This window comes from Podarcis tiliguerta (genome assembly GCF_965153285.1).
Source record: "Podarcis tiliguerta genome assembly, chromosome: 14".
Lineage (NCBI taxonomy): Eukaryota > Metazoa > Chordata > Lepidosauria > Squamata > Lacertidae > Podarcis > Podarcis tiliguerta.
The window spans coordinates 50,576,000-50,596,235 of NC_139547.1; the positions used below are offsets into that span (position 1 = coordinate 50,576,000).

The window sequence follows — 20,236 nt, forward strand, 5'->3', positions numbered from 1 at the left end:
ATGAATGCACTTTCTTGTTAATGCCTCCCAGAAAAAGCCATGGCCCTGTCAGAAAAAAACCTCCAAATGACCTTTTTGAATGCAGCAAGCATCGCTCACTGAGTAAACACTACTTAATAGTGTGTGGAAGACTTGAAGGGCACAGAACTGAAGATTAAAACAAGCTCATTTTAATACCTTCACATACTGTTTCCACATCAACCTACCCCACAAGAATGGCCTTTGAGTTTCTAATTAGTCCAAATAGCACCAGCAAACAGATTAGGACATGGAACATGAGTAAGCCCAGGTATCCCAGCCACCTGTAGCAAAACCAAAACACAGATTAAAAAACAACACAGGGGACAATTAAAATGCGCATAAGTGAAAAGCAAGTCTTGGACAAGCAAAGCAATCTTCTGATTCCCACACGCACTACAGAGATTGAGAAATGAATGCTACAAAGCTCATTTGCTTTGGCTTGGAGCTACATGCCATTGCATCATTATCATCACATCAATATCAAGGCAATTCAGAATTGGGCTAAGATTACTGGTAAATGCTCAAAAACCTTTCTATTTAAAAGAGTGGGGATACTAGCACTTCTAACTACAGAAAAATAGCATAGGAAGCTGAAGCTTGAACACTCAGCGTGAACAAGCACCAAAACACCATAAAGAACACACATGTAAGAGTACACAGCCTGCTTACCTGTACCAGTCATACAGATCAATATGACCTGCCAGCAATTCTAGAGAGACGTCATCATTCTTCCAGAAAGGAATCTCTGTTGTCTGCCTCACAAGTTCATCCAAGAGTCCTTGGAGCTTTTGAACCACATGCAGATAATCTGTCTGTTTAGCAAACATTACCTCCAGGAACCCCAAGTTGGGCTCTGCTGTTTTGTTCAGAGCAACTGCAATGTTTTGCACCTGTGGATAAAGAAAGACAGGAATGAGTTCTTCACATCAGCACAGGCACACACATAAAAGCAAAGGGCTAGCAAGTTGGTCAGCTTCAAGTGAGATGCTCTAAGGAAGGCTTTCATTCAGTGGACGCAACCTGGGTTTACAAAACCAAAACTTCCTTAACTCCATCATACCGTAATAGACTATTGCTCACTTGAAGACAAAGCAGGCCATGTGGTTTCACTTCTGCGTGACTGCCTCACATGTTGCACTGAAATTATTTGGGTTTATTTGTTCCATTAGGACAAATTCCTGTTTACAATAAAAACAGGTGCTAGAGGTGCCATTTGCAATATCTCCACTTCTAGACTTTCTGAAACAGGAATTCTTCCCACTTAACAACCTGCAACTTACCCTGCAAAAATGAGGGCTAGCCCTGTTTTTAAGGGTTTAACCTAAGCATCTTCATGTAAGGAATCCCAGATAACTAAGACTGGAAAAGGCCCAGGATTGTTGCTGCTAGAGTATTGGGCTAACTGGATTATTGGTATGGCTCCCTAAGAGGCAGTTCTTTATATTCTCATTATCAAGCAGTACAGGTGTAAATTAACATTGTGGTTTTGCTGTTTTTTGTGTGTATTGTCGCTGCTCAGGAAGCTTGGGGAAAGCATTAACATGCAGCAGCTTGAACCAAGCATAATCGTGATGGAACATTACTTTATTTAACAGGTTTGACTTGCTTGGATATTTTTAGAACAAGGAATGAAAGGAAATAGAACTGCATTTCCTTCTGCTAATGGAAGCTGTCAAGGACCTGTTGGGAAGCAGGTAAGAACAGAGAGGCAGGCACACAGGTGGGTTCTCACCTGAGGACAAGGTTTCAACAACAGCTCTCTCCCTCTCTGTCTTTGGGGGGAGCCTTCTTCCACTTACCCGGTCTTGGACCCCTGCAACAGTGAGATTGGCATGCCGCAGTGAAGATGTTAGCCGATGAATGCCATCACTGGTCTCCCCATTTCCATAGAAGCCAACAGCTATGCCAGCACTGCGGGGAGACAAAATAGGAAAGAGATTGAACATTTCAATCTATGCAGGCAGCTGCAAACTTATTCCTCATATTCTGAAGTTCCCCACAGGAAGAGAACAGTATACTCTGGGCTGTAAGAAAGGTTGCAACTGGATAATTATAATCCCCAAAAGAAAGAATAAGGGGGAAAAACACTTCTTGTTTGCTTCCTTGCTTTAGCTCTGGATTCTAGCTAGAAGTGTAATATACAAAGCTGATGGCCCACTCACTACTGAGCATTAGTTTTAAGACAGGGAACATTTTACTGTTCCACCTGCTCAAGTGTTCCAGCACATTGCAGTTGCACTCTGAGGCACCCCCAAGGGTGCAGATAGTTCATGTGGGATGGGGAGTAGTAGTAATAATAATAATTTTAATAATTTATTATTTATACCCCCCCACCCATCTGGCTGGAGAAGCCTATTGAGTCTGTATGGACTGACTCACATTTCAGGGAAAGACAGGAAAGACAGGAAGCTGTGGCCAGGCTGCCTTTCAGGGAATGTTGCCCACCATTGCTCATGTCATTGAGGAAGTCCCGATAAACCAAAGAACTCCAGATGACAGCTCAGAAACCACTTCTTTAAGAGAATAATACAGGAGGTGTGGGCTTTCTAGATTTCAAATCAAGGCTTCCAGGCTTTCCACCTTGAACTTTTGGCAGGTTACACATTCTATCCACCCAACTGGTAGAAGAAACCACCTACCTAACACAGGATACCAGAAATCTTTCAGTTTAAAATGAGACAAGAAACCGCCCATTCCAAAAGAAAACCATCAGCGGCATCACATTTGCTTTTCATGCCCAACACTGAACTCACAGGGGAAGTTATCTTCCTAAATCTATACAATGTGATTCACTGCTGTTTTAATTTTCCTCATTTGATAAATTGCAACTTATTCTTTCTAGAAAAAAACAACTATAGGCCATTTCAAGTATCAATAGAAATGTGGCATAGAAATATTGTAAACAGAAATGAAAACTATCAAGTTGAATTGACTCAGGACAGAAAAATTACCCACAATTAATTAAAACATTTCTATACTGCATCCCATGTTGGGCCCTGAGGTGGTTTTCAACAATACTGAAATGTGTATCAAAACACCTAAAGGGTGAGCAGGCAGACAGCAGGAACAGTCCTTAGGCTGCGTATTTAGGACGGTGGAAGGTCGAAGAATATGAGAATGCAACTATTATAGGTTGCCACCCCAGCAGATGGAGAAAAGCAAAAATCTGTCACCTGAGGTGACACAAGTCTAAGGGCTGAAATAGGTACAGATGGCCCAGTAAGATCACAATCTCCTAACTTACCTTTCTCTAGCGAACAAAGGCATATATCTAGTGATGAGATAAGCTTTCATCTTTGTGTCAGGCAAAAAGAGGATAATCCCCACTGATTGTAACTGATCCACTAAAAAAAATTTTTTTAAGGGTTTAACCCACACAGTTGTTGTATGAATTAGACAGAGGTCAGGTGGAGGTAAAATAATGGGCCGCATGGGGGAGGAAAGCTGTATTGCCATGTGAAAAGGCAAAGGACCCGATGAGATAATTTAATAAGATATGTCATCAACTGGGAGTTTGGAGGTGTGGCTTGTTTAAAAGACATAGTAGAACTGCATTCTGTAGAACAGTATCCGAAAGCAATACTTGAAATCACAACATTTAAAAAGTCATTATATCGTCATGTCAAGGTTGTTATTTAATGGATATTTCTAAGCCCTTATTGAGGTCCAGCTACAAACAGTCAGGTTAGCTTGGGGCTGAAAAGAAACACTCGATTTTTATGCTATCATGTGTGGTTCAGGTATTTCTGCAGTCACCATGTTTCCTCTGAAAGCAGAGACGGAAAGGTTCAGTAACTTCCAACAGCAGCAGCCAATAGTCCCACACAACATGATAGAGGGAAGAGATAGTCACTGTATATAATGCTGCTGCGGTAGATGGACCAATGGTTAAGTACAAGGCAGACTCCCATGTTCCTATGGTAATAATAATAATAATAATAATAATAAGCCCTATATTCTAAACAAAATGCTTGTTTAACCTGGAGGTAGGCTGTATGAATTGTGTATTGATTTGTAATGATTTGTTGGGTCTCTGGACCATAATAAAGATTGATTGATTGATAATAATTTATTATTTATACCCTGCCCATCTGGCTGGGTTTCCCCAGCCACTCTGGGCGGCTTCAAACAGAATATTAAAATACAATAGTCTATTAAACATTAAAAACTTCCCTAAACAGGGCTGCCTTCAGATGTCTTCTAAAAGTCTGGTACAGTGGTTCTTAACCTGAGGTACCACTTTAGCTAATGGGGCCTCCCACTGCCACTGTGCCGCCACCACACGATTTCTGTTCTCATCCTGAAGCAAAGTTCTTAACCCGAGGTACTATCTCTGGGTTAGCGGAGTCTGTAATCTGAAGCGTCTGTAACCTGAAGTGTCTGTAACCCGAGGTACCACTGTAGCTGTTTTTCTCTTTGACACCTGGTGGGAGGGCGTTCCACAAGGCGGGTGCCACTACCGAGAAGGCCCTCTGCCTGGTTCCCTGTAACCTCACTTCTCGCAGGAAGGGAACCACCAGAAGGCCCTCGGAGCTGGACCTCAGTGTCCGGGCAGAACGATGGGGTGGAGACACTCCTTCAGGTATACTGGACTGAGGCCGTTTAGGGCTTTAAAGGTCAGCACCAACAGTTTGAATTGTGCTTGGAAACGTACTGGGAGCCAATGTAGGTCTTTCAAGACTGGTGTTATGTGGTCTCGGCAGCCGCTCCCAGTCACCATGTCAGGGTTGAATGTCAGGTTGCTACAAAGTGAACCATGGTGGGGGCCATGGTGGAAAGGCGGCTGTCAGACACATGGTTCACCCCCGCCAACAGAAAAAGGTTACCCATTCCCAATAAGTAGCTATCAGGGGCGGGGGTGGGGGAGTTAGGCTGAGAATGTGGCTGGATATGATTAACAAACTTCCTTAACAACCCCTGAAATCTGGGGTTTTTTCTGAATAAGGGAGTGGATATCAAAAACACGGAAGCAAAGTTGTATGCATACAGGAGGTGCTGTGTGTAGCCACTCAAATGACCTGTTCCCCTTATTTAGCACTAAACTGAGGCTTCAAAGTAAGGGCCCAGCAATTAATATATACATAGCCCCTCCCTCCCTTTCCTAAGAAGAGACCCACCATCCACAAAAGTCTCTTTACAAGTTAATATTGCAGTGGCAGCAAGACCTTGTTAATTAAAGGGACTTTACAAGCTGAATCCTTTAAAAAAAGATTCTTTGTTACTCCTGGGGTCGACTTAATATTCCCATCTAATTACCACCTTATTCTTCAACATTGGGAGAAAATGCTATTTCTGGCAGAGCTGTAAAAGCCATATTTCAACATCTGTTTGCATGTTATTTCTGCTAAATGCAGTTGTTCAAGACATTTCCCAACAATCAGAACCAATCTGTCTGGAATTTCCTGGACATATCCAGAATCCTGCAGATGCAAGCAGTGTCCATGTGGAAATTGGCTAAATACTTGGAGGTATAGCAGCCCATGCTGGCAGTGTTGCTTTTGCTGATTCTCTTCAGAAATAGCTCAAAAATGTCCCATTTTGGCAAAAAAGCTTAACAACTTTGGCCAAAACTACAAAAAGCTCAACAACCTTTCTGTTGTTGGGAACCCTAACTTTCTGCTCTTGTTTCTCTGGTGTTTTATTATTCATTCATTCATTTAATATATATAACACCCTTCATCTGAAGATCTCAGGAAGGTTCACAATATATAATAATAATAATGATGATGATGATGATAATTCTTCCAATACTTTCCACTATTTCCAAAGATCACAAACAAAGCACACCTCAGAAAATCTACAGTGTCCATAGGTACATTAAAAGTGACAAATGTGTTTTTGGAGGATTGGAATCAGAGTTGGAAGGTGTCCTGGAAGTCCAATTCCCTCCTTAATTCATGATCTACCAAGCAAGACATTCCTGAGTCCACCCAGACTCTTCTTTAATACCTCCAGCAAAGGAGACACCAGCTCCTGAGGCAGTCCTGTTCCAACATAAAACAGTTCTTATCACTAGGATATCTATCCAAATGTTTAGCTGAAATCTGCTTCACTGCCATTTCTACCCATTAGTTCTAATCCTGCCTATGCATGGCAGCTGCAAGAACACCTGCAGCCCAGACACATCCCACAAAAGACAGCCGAGTGCCTTGGTGGCTACACCCCAAGTCTCTCGTGGCTACCTATGAGAAACCCTAGATTAGAGCCATGGTTAGGAACACTCTCCTAAGAGACCAAAAACAAGAACCCTCAAATCACGGTGCTTAATGGCCAAAGTATTGGAGCCTCAGCTTCAGGATCTGTCCTTCCAGTGAGCACTCAGGGCTGATTTCCTTCAGAATGGATAGGTTTGATCTTCTTGCAGTCCATGGGACTCTCAAGAGTCTCCTCCAGCACCATAATTCAAAAGGATCAATTCTTCAACGATCAACCTTCTTTATAGTCCAGCTCTCACTTCCATACATCACTACTGGGGAAACCATAGCTTTAACTATACGGACCTTTGTTGGCAAGGTGATGTCCCTGCTTTTTAAGATACTGTCTAGGTTTGTCATATGCGGGATTAAAAGTCTGCAAATGCAATGCTTGATGGTAGATTGAGGAAAGGGGCTAGAGGATAACCCAAAATAACATTCAGAATGGGCAAGAGTAAAGGCAAAAGTTAATTGTGCTATTCAAAGCTGAAATGTTTTGCCCTCTCCAGAGACCCTGACTCTCTCATGCACCAAGGTGCTGCAGATCTGTTGGTCACACACAATGGGTTGGTTGCCAAGAAAGGTCCGGTAAAAGGGCTAGAAATACCACTGTTTAAAAGACTGGCAGTGAATTTTTCTAATTGCTCAAGGTGCCAAGAGATCAGAAATAGCTACAAGGACCATTGGCTGAAGTTTTCCCTTTGTAAACTGCTGATCAGTCTTTTGATAAATGCAATTTAAAATGCAGAGAGGCATCTAAATAGCTCTGTGAATGGACAGAGGTCACCCCTGTGTGCTGCAATATAGTTTGAAAGCAAATCTATCTCAAGCTTTCATGCAGAAAGAGCAGAACTTCTGCCCTGTTCACTTTAGAAAAATGCTCCATGAAACATACCTGTCTGTGGGCAAATAAGCTCATTATTACTCATGCTACCAGAATAACCAATTCGTACCGATCATCATCCCCAATCAAGAACAGAGAGGTGAGGAGCCCCATTCCCTCTACTGTCTGCCCTGTTCTAAGTCTCAGGTGGTGAACAAACTTGCTTGCTTGCACTTCCAGCTTTTGCCATTCAAACCCAAGCAAATAAACTCTCCAAGGAATCCAGGTGTTGTTTTTTTAATTGTGTGAATTCCTTTTTTTTTAATGGGGGTAAGAAGAGTACCTTACTAGCTGTGCTTAGCACAAAACTAGCAAACAACAAAAGTTTTCCACAAAAATCAAGTCGGGAGAAGACTATAAGGATAAGGCATTTGAAGGATATTTCAGATATTCCTGAAGGTTAGAAAAACAACAAAGATAGAATGCCAGCTTGACACTGCAGAACTACATGTTTGTTTCTATTCTAAGGACAATATGACCTTGAATGGGGGATTACCTCCACATGCTGCTCTCAGAGGAAAGCATTACAATCACTCTTGCAGTTTTTGGTATGCTCTGTGCATGCAGATAACTGATAATCAAGTTAGCACTTGGTGGAAACAATTTCCTCCTGCAAAAATGGGCCCATTCAGCTGGCCTGCCCCCACTGATGGATCCTGGTGGATTCCTGATTTTCTGGGGGATGTGTTGTAGGATCAGTTTCATTTTACATACTCTGATGATGTGGATTTCTAAGCAATATACAAAGATAGGGTAGGCCTTGCCCAGAGGTTTATGATCTAACAGACACAATGCTAAGCCAACAGTTTCACCACAGATCTACACTGACTTGAGCAGCCCAATGAGCCTGGATCAGGAAGAGACCAAAAGTTTATTTACACTTACTATGGAGCCTGCTAGGGAAGGGACTATTATCTTGAATCATAGACTGGTGAAGGCTATGTTTGAAAAGCTACAACTTTGGGTAGCTGGCTGGGTAAATGTGGCAGCAGTGGCAGAATGAGAAGGCAACTTTATCTCTGCCTTTGTCAGATTAGTTCTGTTTGCCCTTCTGTTAGTCTGGAGGAGGGGGAGGACTTACCTGCAGACCAGAGTTGCAATGATGACACACCAAGCTGTACAGCAGCAATCTGCATTCAGCTGTTCTTCAGTTTTCCGATGGCGACAACATAACCAGAAGGAATAGAAAAGGAGGAAGAGGAGATCCAGAGCAAGGCAGGACAGAGCAACACCACCCAGCAGCAAGAGGGCCTGAGGAAGAGAGAGAAAAAACAGTTAACCAAGAGGCATTTCCATAGCAGGAATATACAAAATAACCTCTGAGGCCCAATTGCTGTGATCTCCACAAGTACTATTGCTCACAAAATCTTGAGAGGCCAGCAAATAAGGAATTCCCTTTTAAAATCCAGATTGAGTCACAGGGGGAGTTTACCTGGACTGTATTTTAAGTGAGGGCTACTTCACATTTACAGCTTATTTCTTTGCATCACTGATTAGCACTGGGGGCATATTTTTGAAGTATGGAAGGCTGAAGGCCACAAACATTGGCTACCACATGAGCTAAGGCTCCTGTCACATGAAAGGGGCTCTTAAACTAAGGTTACCAGATTTTTTTCAAGGAATCCGGGGACACTTTTCAACTTCAATGGATTTTGTATGGGGACCGATATGTAAATCCGGGGACTGTCCCTGGGAAATGGGGATGCCTGGTAACCTTATCTTAAACCCACTCCTCCTCAGTATGAATAGATGAGGCTTTTGTAAAGTCCTTCATTAGTGTGCAGTTTTAAACTGAAAGCTAAGCCTGTGAGAAAACATTTTTCTTCATACAGTTTATTGCACAAAGTCATAATTTAGGCTGATGGTTAAGTACACTGGTAGCATACACTGTGGCCACAGAATTCATTGCGCAGCCAAATGCATCTCTAAACCTCCAAATCTGGGAAGAATGTGTGTAAGTTAGACTTCTTTGCTTTTCTCAGATTGCATGCATGTAAGGTAAAGGTAAAGGTACCCCTGCCCGTACGGGCCAGTCTTGACAGACTCTAGGGTTGTGCACCCATCTCACTCAAAGAGGCCAAGGGCCAGCGCTGTCCGAAGACACTTCCGGGTCACGTGGCCAGCGTGACATCGCTGCTCTGGCGAGCCAGAGCCGCACACGGAAACGCCGTTTACCTTCCCGCTAGTAAGCAGTCCCTATTTATCTACTTGCACCCGGGAGTGCTTTCGAACTGCTAGGTTGGCAGGCGCTGGGACCGAACAGTGGGAGCGCACCCCGCCATGGGGATTCGAACTGCCGACCTTTCGATCGGCAAGCCCTAGGCACTGAGGCTTTAACCCACAGCGCCACCCACGTCCCTTGCATGCATGTAGACCACTGAAAAAGCATGGTAAGAGGAGTGCCATCATGGTAGAAGATAAAGGGCTACTCTGGGGGCTACACGGGGAGCCTATCCCTCCCAGACTTGTCTTTATTAGCTCAATGCCAGAGTGATGCTTTTAAGAAGTTAGAGATCTTTCCCATAACCCTTTTAAATCATCATACTGTTCTTCCCCTCCACCCAAAATACCTCCCTTTTCTCCTCTTTTTCATTTCCCCCTACTTCTAAATTACCATGCCTTCTTTCTAGATTTGCTACAAGGATTATTTAAGACAAGCTGATCAATTGCATCACATCATGAATGGGATAGCTTTGGCTATGCGACATCACTGAGGGCAAAACAGAGCCAACTGAGAAAACGGGCCATGCTGGAATAGTTTCTGCAAAGTCCTAACCCCCACACTGAAGCATCTCATTTCCAGCGCAGGAGAAGTGCGAATCACCATTTGCTGGATGAAATGGCAAGCAATGATTGGCTGCAAGCCAGGGAAGGGGGTAATGCATGAGATTGGGGTTCCTTTAAGGCTTGTTCAGGTAGTACCAAACCACAGTTTGGTATTACATCTATACCAACTCAGTATGAGGAACTCGGATGTCATTCTAGCATGACTTATTCAAATTCATTCATTTTCTGCAATTTAAACACACACACACACACACACACACACACTTGAACCAATTGCTTTTTGGACACAAATCTGGAGGTTACTGACTGTAAAATGACACTGAATTGCAAGTCCTGGAATGGAGCCCAAGAGATTTGTGCCAACACAGTAATGTTAGTAACCTTCACTCCACAGACAAATCTGTCCCAGAAATGTGCAATAGAAGGGATTTTATTTTTAATCAGTTACGTCTCTTTTGCCCTTCCTGTCCTCTTGCAATCCTGATAAAATTACAGAAAGTATGAATTTTTAACAATAAAAACTCTCCCTTAGCCTTGGAAATGACATAAAAAATACTACAATTAAATGTTAATCCTAAAAACAGGTTGACTGCCACTATACAATTGAAATACCACAAAAACGCCTGCCGAAAAGAAAGCACACACATTTGTGCTTCTCCTTGCTGGGAAACTGAGCAACACCAAAGCTTTCAGCTAAGCAAATACCACTGCTTGCAGAATGACAGGTTGCCGACTACACTAGATGCCACTCATGTGGCAAAGGAGTTGTCCCAGGATTTCAGAATACAACTAGTCTGGAACAACCTTACCTAAGCTGGTGCCCTCTGGATGCTGTTGGATTCCAATTTCCATCAGCCCCAGTTATTATGACCAAGGTGTACTGAGGATCGGATGTGAAGTCCAACATGCAGGCTACCCCTGGCCCACTCAGACCACGAGCAGCACCCCAGTGTCTTCAAGAAGGGGGAGGATTCTCCCATTTCTGGCCCATTTACCTGGTGATCTCAGGGACTAAAGCTGCAACCCCCTGCATGCAAAGCATATATCCTAATACCGAACTACAGTTCTGCCTCAAGGAGGAGTAAAAATGATAAATTCTCAAATCAAACCTCTTGTCTGTTGCTCCCGTTTCTCATTTCAATGCAGCACTGCTCGAAGTTATATTTAAAAACAAAACAAGCTGAAGCTGTGCTAAGGCTTTTATCATAGAACCTGTGGTCTGCAATAATCATTTTGCAGCAAACTCATCTAAAATAGCATGCTACTTCAAGTTCTCTCTTAACCATGGTTGAGACAGCAGCATTGAGCTGCAGGACTGTGAAAGATTTGAGAGAATTCCCTCCTTTCACAAAAGAAAAGAAAAGAAACAACCCTCAAATGATCCCTACCACAGAAGTCTGCAGGCACATACACTCTTAGGAGCTTACTGGAGTTTCCGCTGCATCATGCCAAAGGGTGACATCATCTGCTCCTTGCTCCTTTGCAGCCATTCTCAGAGGTGTATTAAAAGGACCAGGAGACGGTGAAAGGTTTTTAGAGTTCTACATGCCACATTTACCCTTTGAAGGCAGTGAAGGGCGTTTTATGTTGCCAAAGTGAATGGTAATTCTTTGTAAGATGCACATAGGCCAGGCATAAGCAAACTCCAGCCCTCCAGATGTTTGGGACTACAATTCCCATCATCCCTAGCTAACAGGACCAGTGGTCAGGGATGATGGGAACCGTAGCCCTAAACATCTGGAGGGCCGGGGTTTGCCTATGCCTGACATAAAGGTAAAGGTACCCCTGCCCGTACGGGCCAGTCTTGACAGACTCTAGGGTTGTGCGCCCATCTCACTCAAAGAGGCCGAGGGCCAGCGCTGTCCGAAGACACTTCCGGGTCACGTGGCCAGTGTGACACCGCTGCTCTGGCCAGCCAGCACCAGCGCAGCACACGGAAACGCCGTTTACCTTCCCGCTAGTAATCGGTCCCTATTTATCTACTTGCACCCGAGAGTGCTTTCGATCTGCTAGGTTGGCAGGCGCTGGGACCGAACAACGGGAGCGCACCCCGCTGCGGGGATTCGAACCGCCGACCTCTTGATCGGCAAGCCCTAGGCACTGAGGCTTTAACCCACAGCGCCACCCACGTCCCTATGCCTGACATAGGCATTCACAAATATCAGACCTCTCCACAAACCCAGTCAAACACTGAAGAGAAATGTAGCATGTGGGCAGGCAACCGCAACCTGGGTAGTCTAGGAGCTGGCGCACTGAACAAGGTGGGGAGACCCAGGTTCAAAACACCACTTGGTCACAAAGCTTGATTGGTGATCTACCCCATAGGATTGCTGCAAAGGTAAAAGGGAGGAATCATACACACGTGCCCTGAACCCACTGGAGGAAGGGTGGAACAAAAATACTGTTAATTGCTATTATTATTTAACATCTTCCTACATAAAATGGTGTCAGAATTGGACCAAGAGAGCTTTCCCCATAGTTGAGATGCTGGTATCTTAGCAACCTCCAAGGAGGGCTCACAGGTACCCGATTCTTTCATCACTACCCTAATTTCAAGTATGAACCACTCATGAGTTGTACATAGACTCCTGCAGGGAAGTTGTTCTTTTCCATTTTATCAGTATACTTGCTGAAAGCTTCTCTGCAGAACAATGATTTAGAAAAGGATAATCTCTCCCGCTCTCCAAATGCAGTTTGTACTGACACATCCCCACAGACTAAATCTTTATTAAATGAAGCTTAGCTCAAATTTGGCAGGCTGTCAACTGAGCATGCTCACTGAAAAGACAGATTTCCTCACAGAAGCTGCTGCAAGTCCAACAAAATGGATGCTTCAGTTGTTTTGCATTAACTGTGTCTAAGGCTGCTAACCTGTAAGGTAGGAAATGCAGAGTTCAGCAACAGCTTGTTTACATCAGTCTTTGAAGCAGTAAAGCCTCAAATAGATGAACAAGAACCACAAAGATTACCTTATCAGCCTCAAAAGAAATTACTCTCAAGCAGATAGAAAACAGAAGGTGTCCCAATGGCATGTTTACATAACATGGGTATGGAAAAACAACATACATCTGCTATCAGAATTTGCAATCAATGGGATTGGATTGTGGTGTATCACAGCCATCTATGCATCATGAAGCATTACACTGCACAGTGTAAGGAAAGATCTGGCACATCTCCAGATTCAGGAGGGTGGTGGGGAGAAGAGAAATATTCCTCTACCAAAAAGCTTTGAAAATTCCCTCTGCAACAAGTATTCTGGGATCGAACTGGGAACCTTGAGCCTAAGTCTTAGTCTAGTGAGGTAACTAGGGAAAGGCATGGGGGAGGGAGAGGTATCCTTTTTCTTTTCATGTATCTGATATGTCCCTGCAAAATACGAGTTTTAACTGTACCAGGACACAAATAAAACAGGCCTCGTTTTCTTTTTCCCCAGTGGATGCCTTCAATCTCCAACAACTCAGTTGTCCTCAACATTCTTTTGGCCCTTGAAGTCAGTGATCATAAGTCCTTGCTAGGCTACACAATTCTCTTTTAATTTATAAATGAATATACTTCTGCAGACCTGTGTCCTCAAGTACATAGTAACTCAGCACAAGCAAATTTTGTGGTTTCATTTGAAATCCATCTGTTAAAGCTGAAATGAAATTGTCACAGATATTCATTTTAGTGTTGTTGTTTTTTTAACTTTTCTAATCAAAATGTCAGAAGTAGTTAAGAGTTGTAAGGGTCTTCAAGTTGGTGGCCTGCAGACGTTTCCAGCTGGTATTTGTTCTCAAGGAAATGAACCAATACTGCAATAGAATAATGAACTGATGCTAGCACATTAAGTCAATATATACATTCACACACCAGACTCAAATGAATCTTCATCAGTGGCATCCACTGTACTGAAAATAATCACAGGATAATTCACTGACATGCTAGCCTGCATTTCCTCCTGCTATATTCAACTAAAGAGTCAAATATAAAGAGTCAAATAAAGAAAAGGTCATTTTCTTCATGGCAACCAAATTCAGTTGGAGAGGGTATGAGGAGCGGCAAACACTCCCAGAAAAAGAAAGGTACCCGGTGTGTTGCACATTGTTCATGTGAATAAAGTGCATTCAATGTTGAGGATAGATTCTTGTTTCTGTTGCCTCATATTATTTTATTTTGACTCAAAGTCCTAAACTTGGCAACTCTTGCCTTCAGCAAGAGTTTTTCTGTCTTTCCTTGGAGCCTGGATGTCACTACAATGAATACTTCAACCCATAATGAGGTCTCTCACCTTTATAAAGGGCCACCAACAATGACCCTAGCAAGGGAGGTAACTCCATCCATGTCCCCAGCTCCCACCTGTGGACACAGTATTCAGATTCTTAGCTCAATTACTGCCAAATGCTTTATTCTAAACATCATTACAATGACCAAGCATGATCAGATTGCAGGTTACACGGTTCTGAAGTTTACAGCGCAGTTCTAAGGCACATGGCCAGGCATAAGCTAAGATGCTGTCCCACCACTTGACCTTGATGTGGTCCCTGACCTTTGTTTAAATGCCTTAAACAAAGCAAGTAAATAAACATGTGTGCCCACACACACAAAAATATTGACCAACTGGTTAATATTTCAATCAACTCTAACCATTTCCAGCATTTAGATATGAGTGAAGGTCAACAAAACATAGGCTTGAGTGACATGTTCCCATTTTAAAGCCTGTTTTTGTTACTACTTATTTATGGAAAGATTTTTAAAAAATTAAAATTCATTAACATCATGAGTGCATAGATGTGAATTCAGGTTCTTCAAAATACAGGGAACCTTTTAAGATAGCTGCTGCCGCTCCCATCAGATGAACAGCTGGCATTACTAAAATGCCAGAGGTGGGAATGCATTATCTAAATAGCCATTTGTTTTTCCAAAGCCCACAGGGCACAACGATATGAAATTACTGGAAATTTATGTTAAAAATAAATTGCTGGGGAAATCGAAAAGGAAACAATCCGATATATTGGGGGGGGGAGGCTATGTGAGAACTGGAAGAACATGTCAGTGGAAAGCTATCAAGCAAGAATATAGATTTCCTGTTAAACGTGAAAACAACAGATGATCCTCAGGGTCCCTTCCAACTCTACAACTCTTATGATTTTATGTCAGGAGAGGGAGAATTCAATTTGGGGAGAAGCAGCTATGTTAGACTTGCAAGGACAGTGAAGCAAACAGGGATCTGAATCTAGGTTGCCCAGCTCCAAGCGCAGCAGCACCACACTGGTTTTCACATCAGCAGATGCTGCCTCTTAAAAGATCTAATGTGCTTTTTATAAACAGTGAGATGAGCTAATCTGCTGGAATATTACCAGAAGCAGCTGAAATAAGTGGCTTGAATATTTTAAATGCTCAAAGAAGAATTAAAAACAGAAGAAAGCAGTAGATTAAAAAAAAAAACAGCTCAAAGGGATGCTCCAGTCTACAACCTGACGTTGTGTCACATCTAATGTCCTCAGGCTGCCCTAACCGCCACAATTGATTTGGGTGGTGGAAATCTCTCTCTTTAATGTCCATGCTTTCCAAACAGGCTTCAGTACTCAGTCAACCTGGGAGCTCCCTCTTTGTATCACCAACTGCACTGACTGTTGCAAGGACTGTAACATGCCCTTAGCGACACAGAGACAAAATATTCAGTTGTATTGCGACAAATTCCAGAAGAAGCAGCCATGTTAGTCTGTGGCAACAATACAGCCTCTGAAGTGCTGCAGTGCTTTAGAAGCTAATTGGTTTGCTGTAGCCTGAGTGTTTAGCAAGCAACAGCCTATTCTTCATTTTAACCAAGCCACAAGCACAAGAAGAATCCCATTTGAGTGTTCTGAAGATGGATTGGTTTGCTAGATTGAAAAGAATTTTAAAGAGGAAGTATTCATGTGTAACCACTGGAAAATGACATATGAAAATGATTGTGTGGAGGACAACCACCAAATAAGAGGGCCGTTTCATATATTAGCTGCTTTCGACTAGAACCTATTCTTTTGGCAGGGCTCGTTTCAGAAATCAAGAGACTCCATTACGAGGATGGATTGGGACCCACAACTGGGCTAAGCCCCAAGCTAAGATCAGCAGCCCTAGCACAACCCATTTTCCTTTTCAGAAGAGAAAAAAAATGCAGACTAATACAGGGAGAAACTCAGAAGTGGGTGCTGTGTTGCAGGTTGGATATACTGGAATACGGAGAACACACACAACAGAGAAATGAATTTAAGCCTGAAAACTATTGTAATTACGAGTCTAATTGCTAGAGGAAAAACTATTATTCATTCATTCATTCAATTCTTTAACTGCCATTCACCATGAGGTCCCAGGGAGTCACAACCATTTAAAATTCAACATTAAAAACAGATTAAACAAATTACAGTGGCAGGAATAGAGTGGGTCTCAGGTGTCCAAGACCAGGGTAAAGAGGTGTGCCTTCAGCAAACATTGGAAACTATAATGAAGGTGCCAGACACACCTTTGTGGGGAAGGAATTCCCAAATGATTTTGATATTTTGGAATACTCAACTAGGAATGGGAATACTCCCTTAAGTGGATTCATTGGTGGCATCAACCTCCACCAAGGCTAATCTGTATAATGACAAACAAAGGTTTTCAGCGTTGGAGGGGATGGGGCATAAAGAGTTCTTTATAAACATGCCTTGGGACTGCCCCGAGATTCTTTATAATGGGAGATGATTTTCAGAGAAATTAATGCTGCCACCGACCGAACTTAATGCGCACTCCTGCAACTGGCACTTCAAAACCTTTGGAAGGGTGAAAATTAAGATTTAATACATGAAATGTTGGTTTCCATTGCTGCTAGCAGCATGAATTGAAGTTGCAAAAAGTTGGAAGACAGCTGACAATCATTTCAGTTGTAGATTCACAGGAATATGGCTATGGTGGAAAAATTTACCTTCAGTATAAGACTTTGTAAACTGCTTTCAGGTTGTTGTTTTTAATAATCAATTGGTATATAAATAATGGAGCCCAAACATAAACAGAACCTACACATATCTAATGCTTTCTTGAAACTCTGGGGCCATAGCTAAAGTATGTTTTGTCATACTTCTTTCTTTTTCAAATGATGTTGTAACTAGGTATACATCCATTTTTGGGTGCATGTGGAAGAGATCTATTGGTTACCTAGTTAATTGCCTTGTCCTTTTGGTAATCAATAAAATATAGGGTTTTTTTTTAAAAAAAGAAAACTGCAAGGAGCCCCAGCCAGGGTGGTCAATAGTAAAGGATGATGGGAGTTTCGGTGTATCTAGAGGGCCACAGCTTCTTCAGCTCTGAACTATATGCAAACTGATGCTGAAAGCTGAATGCACTGAATTTTAAAATAAACTATTTCAAATTAAGAGCATATCCCTAACGTGATCAAAAGCCAAGTTCCTTCAAGCATTCACCCCAAAAGCAATGACTGCATATATTGCTGTCTCTTTCCATAAATATCCCCTTTTCTGGTTGTTCCCTCGGCATTTCTTAAAAAGAAACATTTGCTTAATGCTGTGTATGTGTGCATCCTTTGAATTTAATAGGGTGCATATGGATTCTTTACATGTGGAGTTGTATGTCCATATACAAAGAGAAAGAAAAATTGTTTCTGAAAGCAGCCTGGTTGCTGTTGCTGTTTTACTGGTGTCCTTGATTCCAAGCTCATTTCTACCACCATAAACACCAAATACTATTCATCTTCCTTCAACATTAAAGGAACTAACATTCAAATTAAAATCGACAACATACAGGAAACAGATAAAAACCACCCAAGACCTACAACAATTATAGCTGAAGACTGCATTTCTGAACCACTGAGACTCAAACCACTTTCCTCAGTACTGCAGGACCTGACAGGGACAGCCACTCAGCTAAGGGGCCTTGTTCAGAAACCTTTTTAAATATTTTCAAAAAAGAAATTACCAGTAACTTCTAGCTTGCTTTAAAGGATTGTGTGCATTGTCATGTTTTTCAAGCTGACAATACGAAATCTAGATGGCTTGCTGTAATCAAAATGGAAGTAAACATTTTACTGTGAAGAATATTCTGAAAATGGTAACAATGCATAGGTGGTCCCATCTAAGATACAGGGACTTGGAAGGATACTGTTATGTGGCTCTTGAAGGGATGTGGGATTTTTTTTATCCAGGTTATCATTTGCCACAGACGATATCTATGTTGCATGGGCCACTAGAAAGAATAGTCTGAGTTAAACAACTGCAGCATTCTTTGAATGATAAAGAATCAAAGCTCTGAAGCCACAGTATGTGTGATGGTCCCTAGTTCAATCCTTGGCATCTCTGGGTAGGAATGGCAAAGACTCCTGTCTGAAACAGTGCAGAGCCCATATAGCAGACAATACTGAGCTGGATGGAGAAATAATCTGACCTGATTCCTTGATTATTTATCCTGGGAACACATTAACACCCGGGGAACATCGGAACAACTGCAATAGCTAGCAGCTTTTTGAAAAGCGAAACTTGTTTTATTTCTAAGAATAACCACCAGCACATGAATCATTTTCCACATTTAAAGAATGGCAAAGCTGCTTCCTATACTATTTGGAAACTATGTGGAAAAACAGCTGCACCCAAAATTGGCTTTCCACAACAAAGAGTCCGGCAGTTCATATATTTAAATCCCACCTTTCAAACCAAACAGGAAGCTTAAAGCAGATAACAATCTAAAACCTATAAGTTAAGGGGAATCTAAGTTGACTGGTTAATGTGCATAACAACTGGCCATTGTGCACATTCACCAGGTTTCATGGTGAATATGCACATAATCCTTCCATGAAGAGAGAACTGTACCCCAGTCAATATACATAATCTCCCACAGACCTCGGTAACTGTGCATATATCAGCTGAATTTCATATATTCTCTTATCATTATGCATAATCCCCAACAGGCTCTGAGAAATGCATGTATCTCAACTGCAATTTGTACATCTACCAGGTAATATTCACATTCTTCTATTAGTATGCAGTCTCAGCTGTTTCTGCTGTAAGTTGAGCAGCTCAATTCTGGTGGAAATTCCTCCATTGAGTTTTACAGAATCATAGAACTGTAGAGTTGGAAGGGACCTCAAGGGTCATCTAGTTCAACCCCCTGCAATGTAGGAATCTCAACTAAAGCACCCATGACAGATGACCATCCATCCTCTGCTTAAAAACTTCCAAGGAAGAATCTACCACCTTCCAAGGAGGTCTGTTCTACTGTCAAACAAGTTCTTCCTAACGTTCAGTCACAATCTCCTTTCTTGTAACTTGAAACCATTGGTTCAGGTCCTAACCAATCCTTATAGAGGCAAAACTAGTTTGCTAGACAGCTATTTAAATGATGTGAAATGGCAAAAACTCGCTTTAAGTTCAAGGAAATCACTAGATTTTTAAAAAACAACAACAAACAACCACTTCCATGTACAATACTATTGGACCAACGTGAACTAGAGCTTCCCAAAACAGGCAAATCAGACATCTTCACTTAAGACTAGCAGAACAATATATGGAGACCTGAGATAAAAAGTTCTGGATCTGTGAAGTGAGAAATCCACTTGAAGATGCCAACGCTTTTATTTTGAGGTACAGACTATTTTAGAAGAGGTGAGCGCTTGGGGCAAAAGCTTAGCTCCATTCCTCCAAGAGGAAAAGGGTGTCAACAAAAACTGTTTATGCTTCAATCTTGTAAGACAAGTCATCTTAGATTTATTCTCTATTACCACACTTGCAAGTGGCTGATGAATTTCACAGTTGCACAGCAACATGAAAACCTAATGAGGCGAGAGGTTGACTGTCAAAGAAAGCTCAGTGCTCCATCCCTCCTCCACTCAAGGTCTGTCAGTGGAGAAAAACAGACACTGAAATGGCTAGAACTTTGCACATGGTGTTCTTTTTCTTTCTAAATGGTCGGGGAATACCAGCAAATACAAAAGGGGGTGGGGTATGCAGTAAGGTAGTTTCACCTTGATTTTATCTAGTCTGTCTCTCCTTGCTGAGTAGAAAGCTGAAGGGCCTCAGATGATGATTGCAGGGTCCAGGTTGGTTCATATGGGGAGAGGCAGTCCTGGAGGTATTGTGGTCCTGAGCCATTTTAGGCTTTATAGGTCAAAACCAGCACTTTTAAGCTGGCCTGGAAACTAATCTGCAGCCAGTGCAGTGGAGCCACAATCAGTGTAATATGCTCAAACCAACTTGTCCGAGTGAGCAACTTGGCCGCCAAATTCAGCACCATCTGAAGTTTTCAATCTGCTTTCAGAGGCAGCCCTACATATAATAAATTGCAATAATCTAACCTAGAGATCACCAGAGCATAGACAACAGAAGTTAGGTTATCCTTGTCCTGATAA

General features: G+C 42.3%; 2 protein-coding genes across 3 annotated transcripts in view; both read right to left on the reverse strand.

Annotated features, from left to right (window-relative positions):
- Window positions 1–20,236, reverse strand: part of TTYH3 (tweety family member 3) — an 80,798-nt gene that overhangs the window by 37,874 nt on the left and 22,688 nt on the right. For both annotated transcript variants that reach the window (XM_083413575.1, XM_083413574.1), the window contains exons 2-5: window positions 8,180–8,349; window positions 1,821–1,932; window positions 691–911; window positions 207–302 (exon numbers count right to left, since the gene is read on the reverse strand). In XM_083413575.1, the coding sequence (XP_083269701.1) occupies window positions 207–302; window positions 691–911; window positions 1,821–1,932; window positions 8,180–8,349 (599 nt within the window). The remainder of the gene's footprint in view (window positions 1–206; window positions 303–690; window positions 912–1,820; window positions 1,933–8,179; window positions 8,350–20,236) is intronic.
- Window positions 1–20,236, reverse strand: part of CARD11 (caspase recruitment domain family member 11) — a 324,316-nt gene that overhangs the window by 11,947 nt on the left and 292,133 nt on the right. The window lies entirely within an intron of this gene.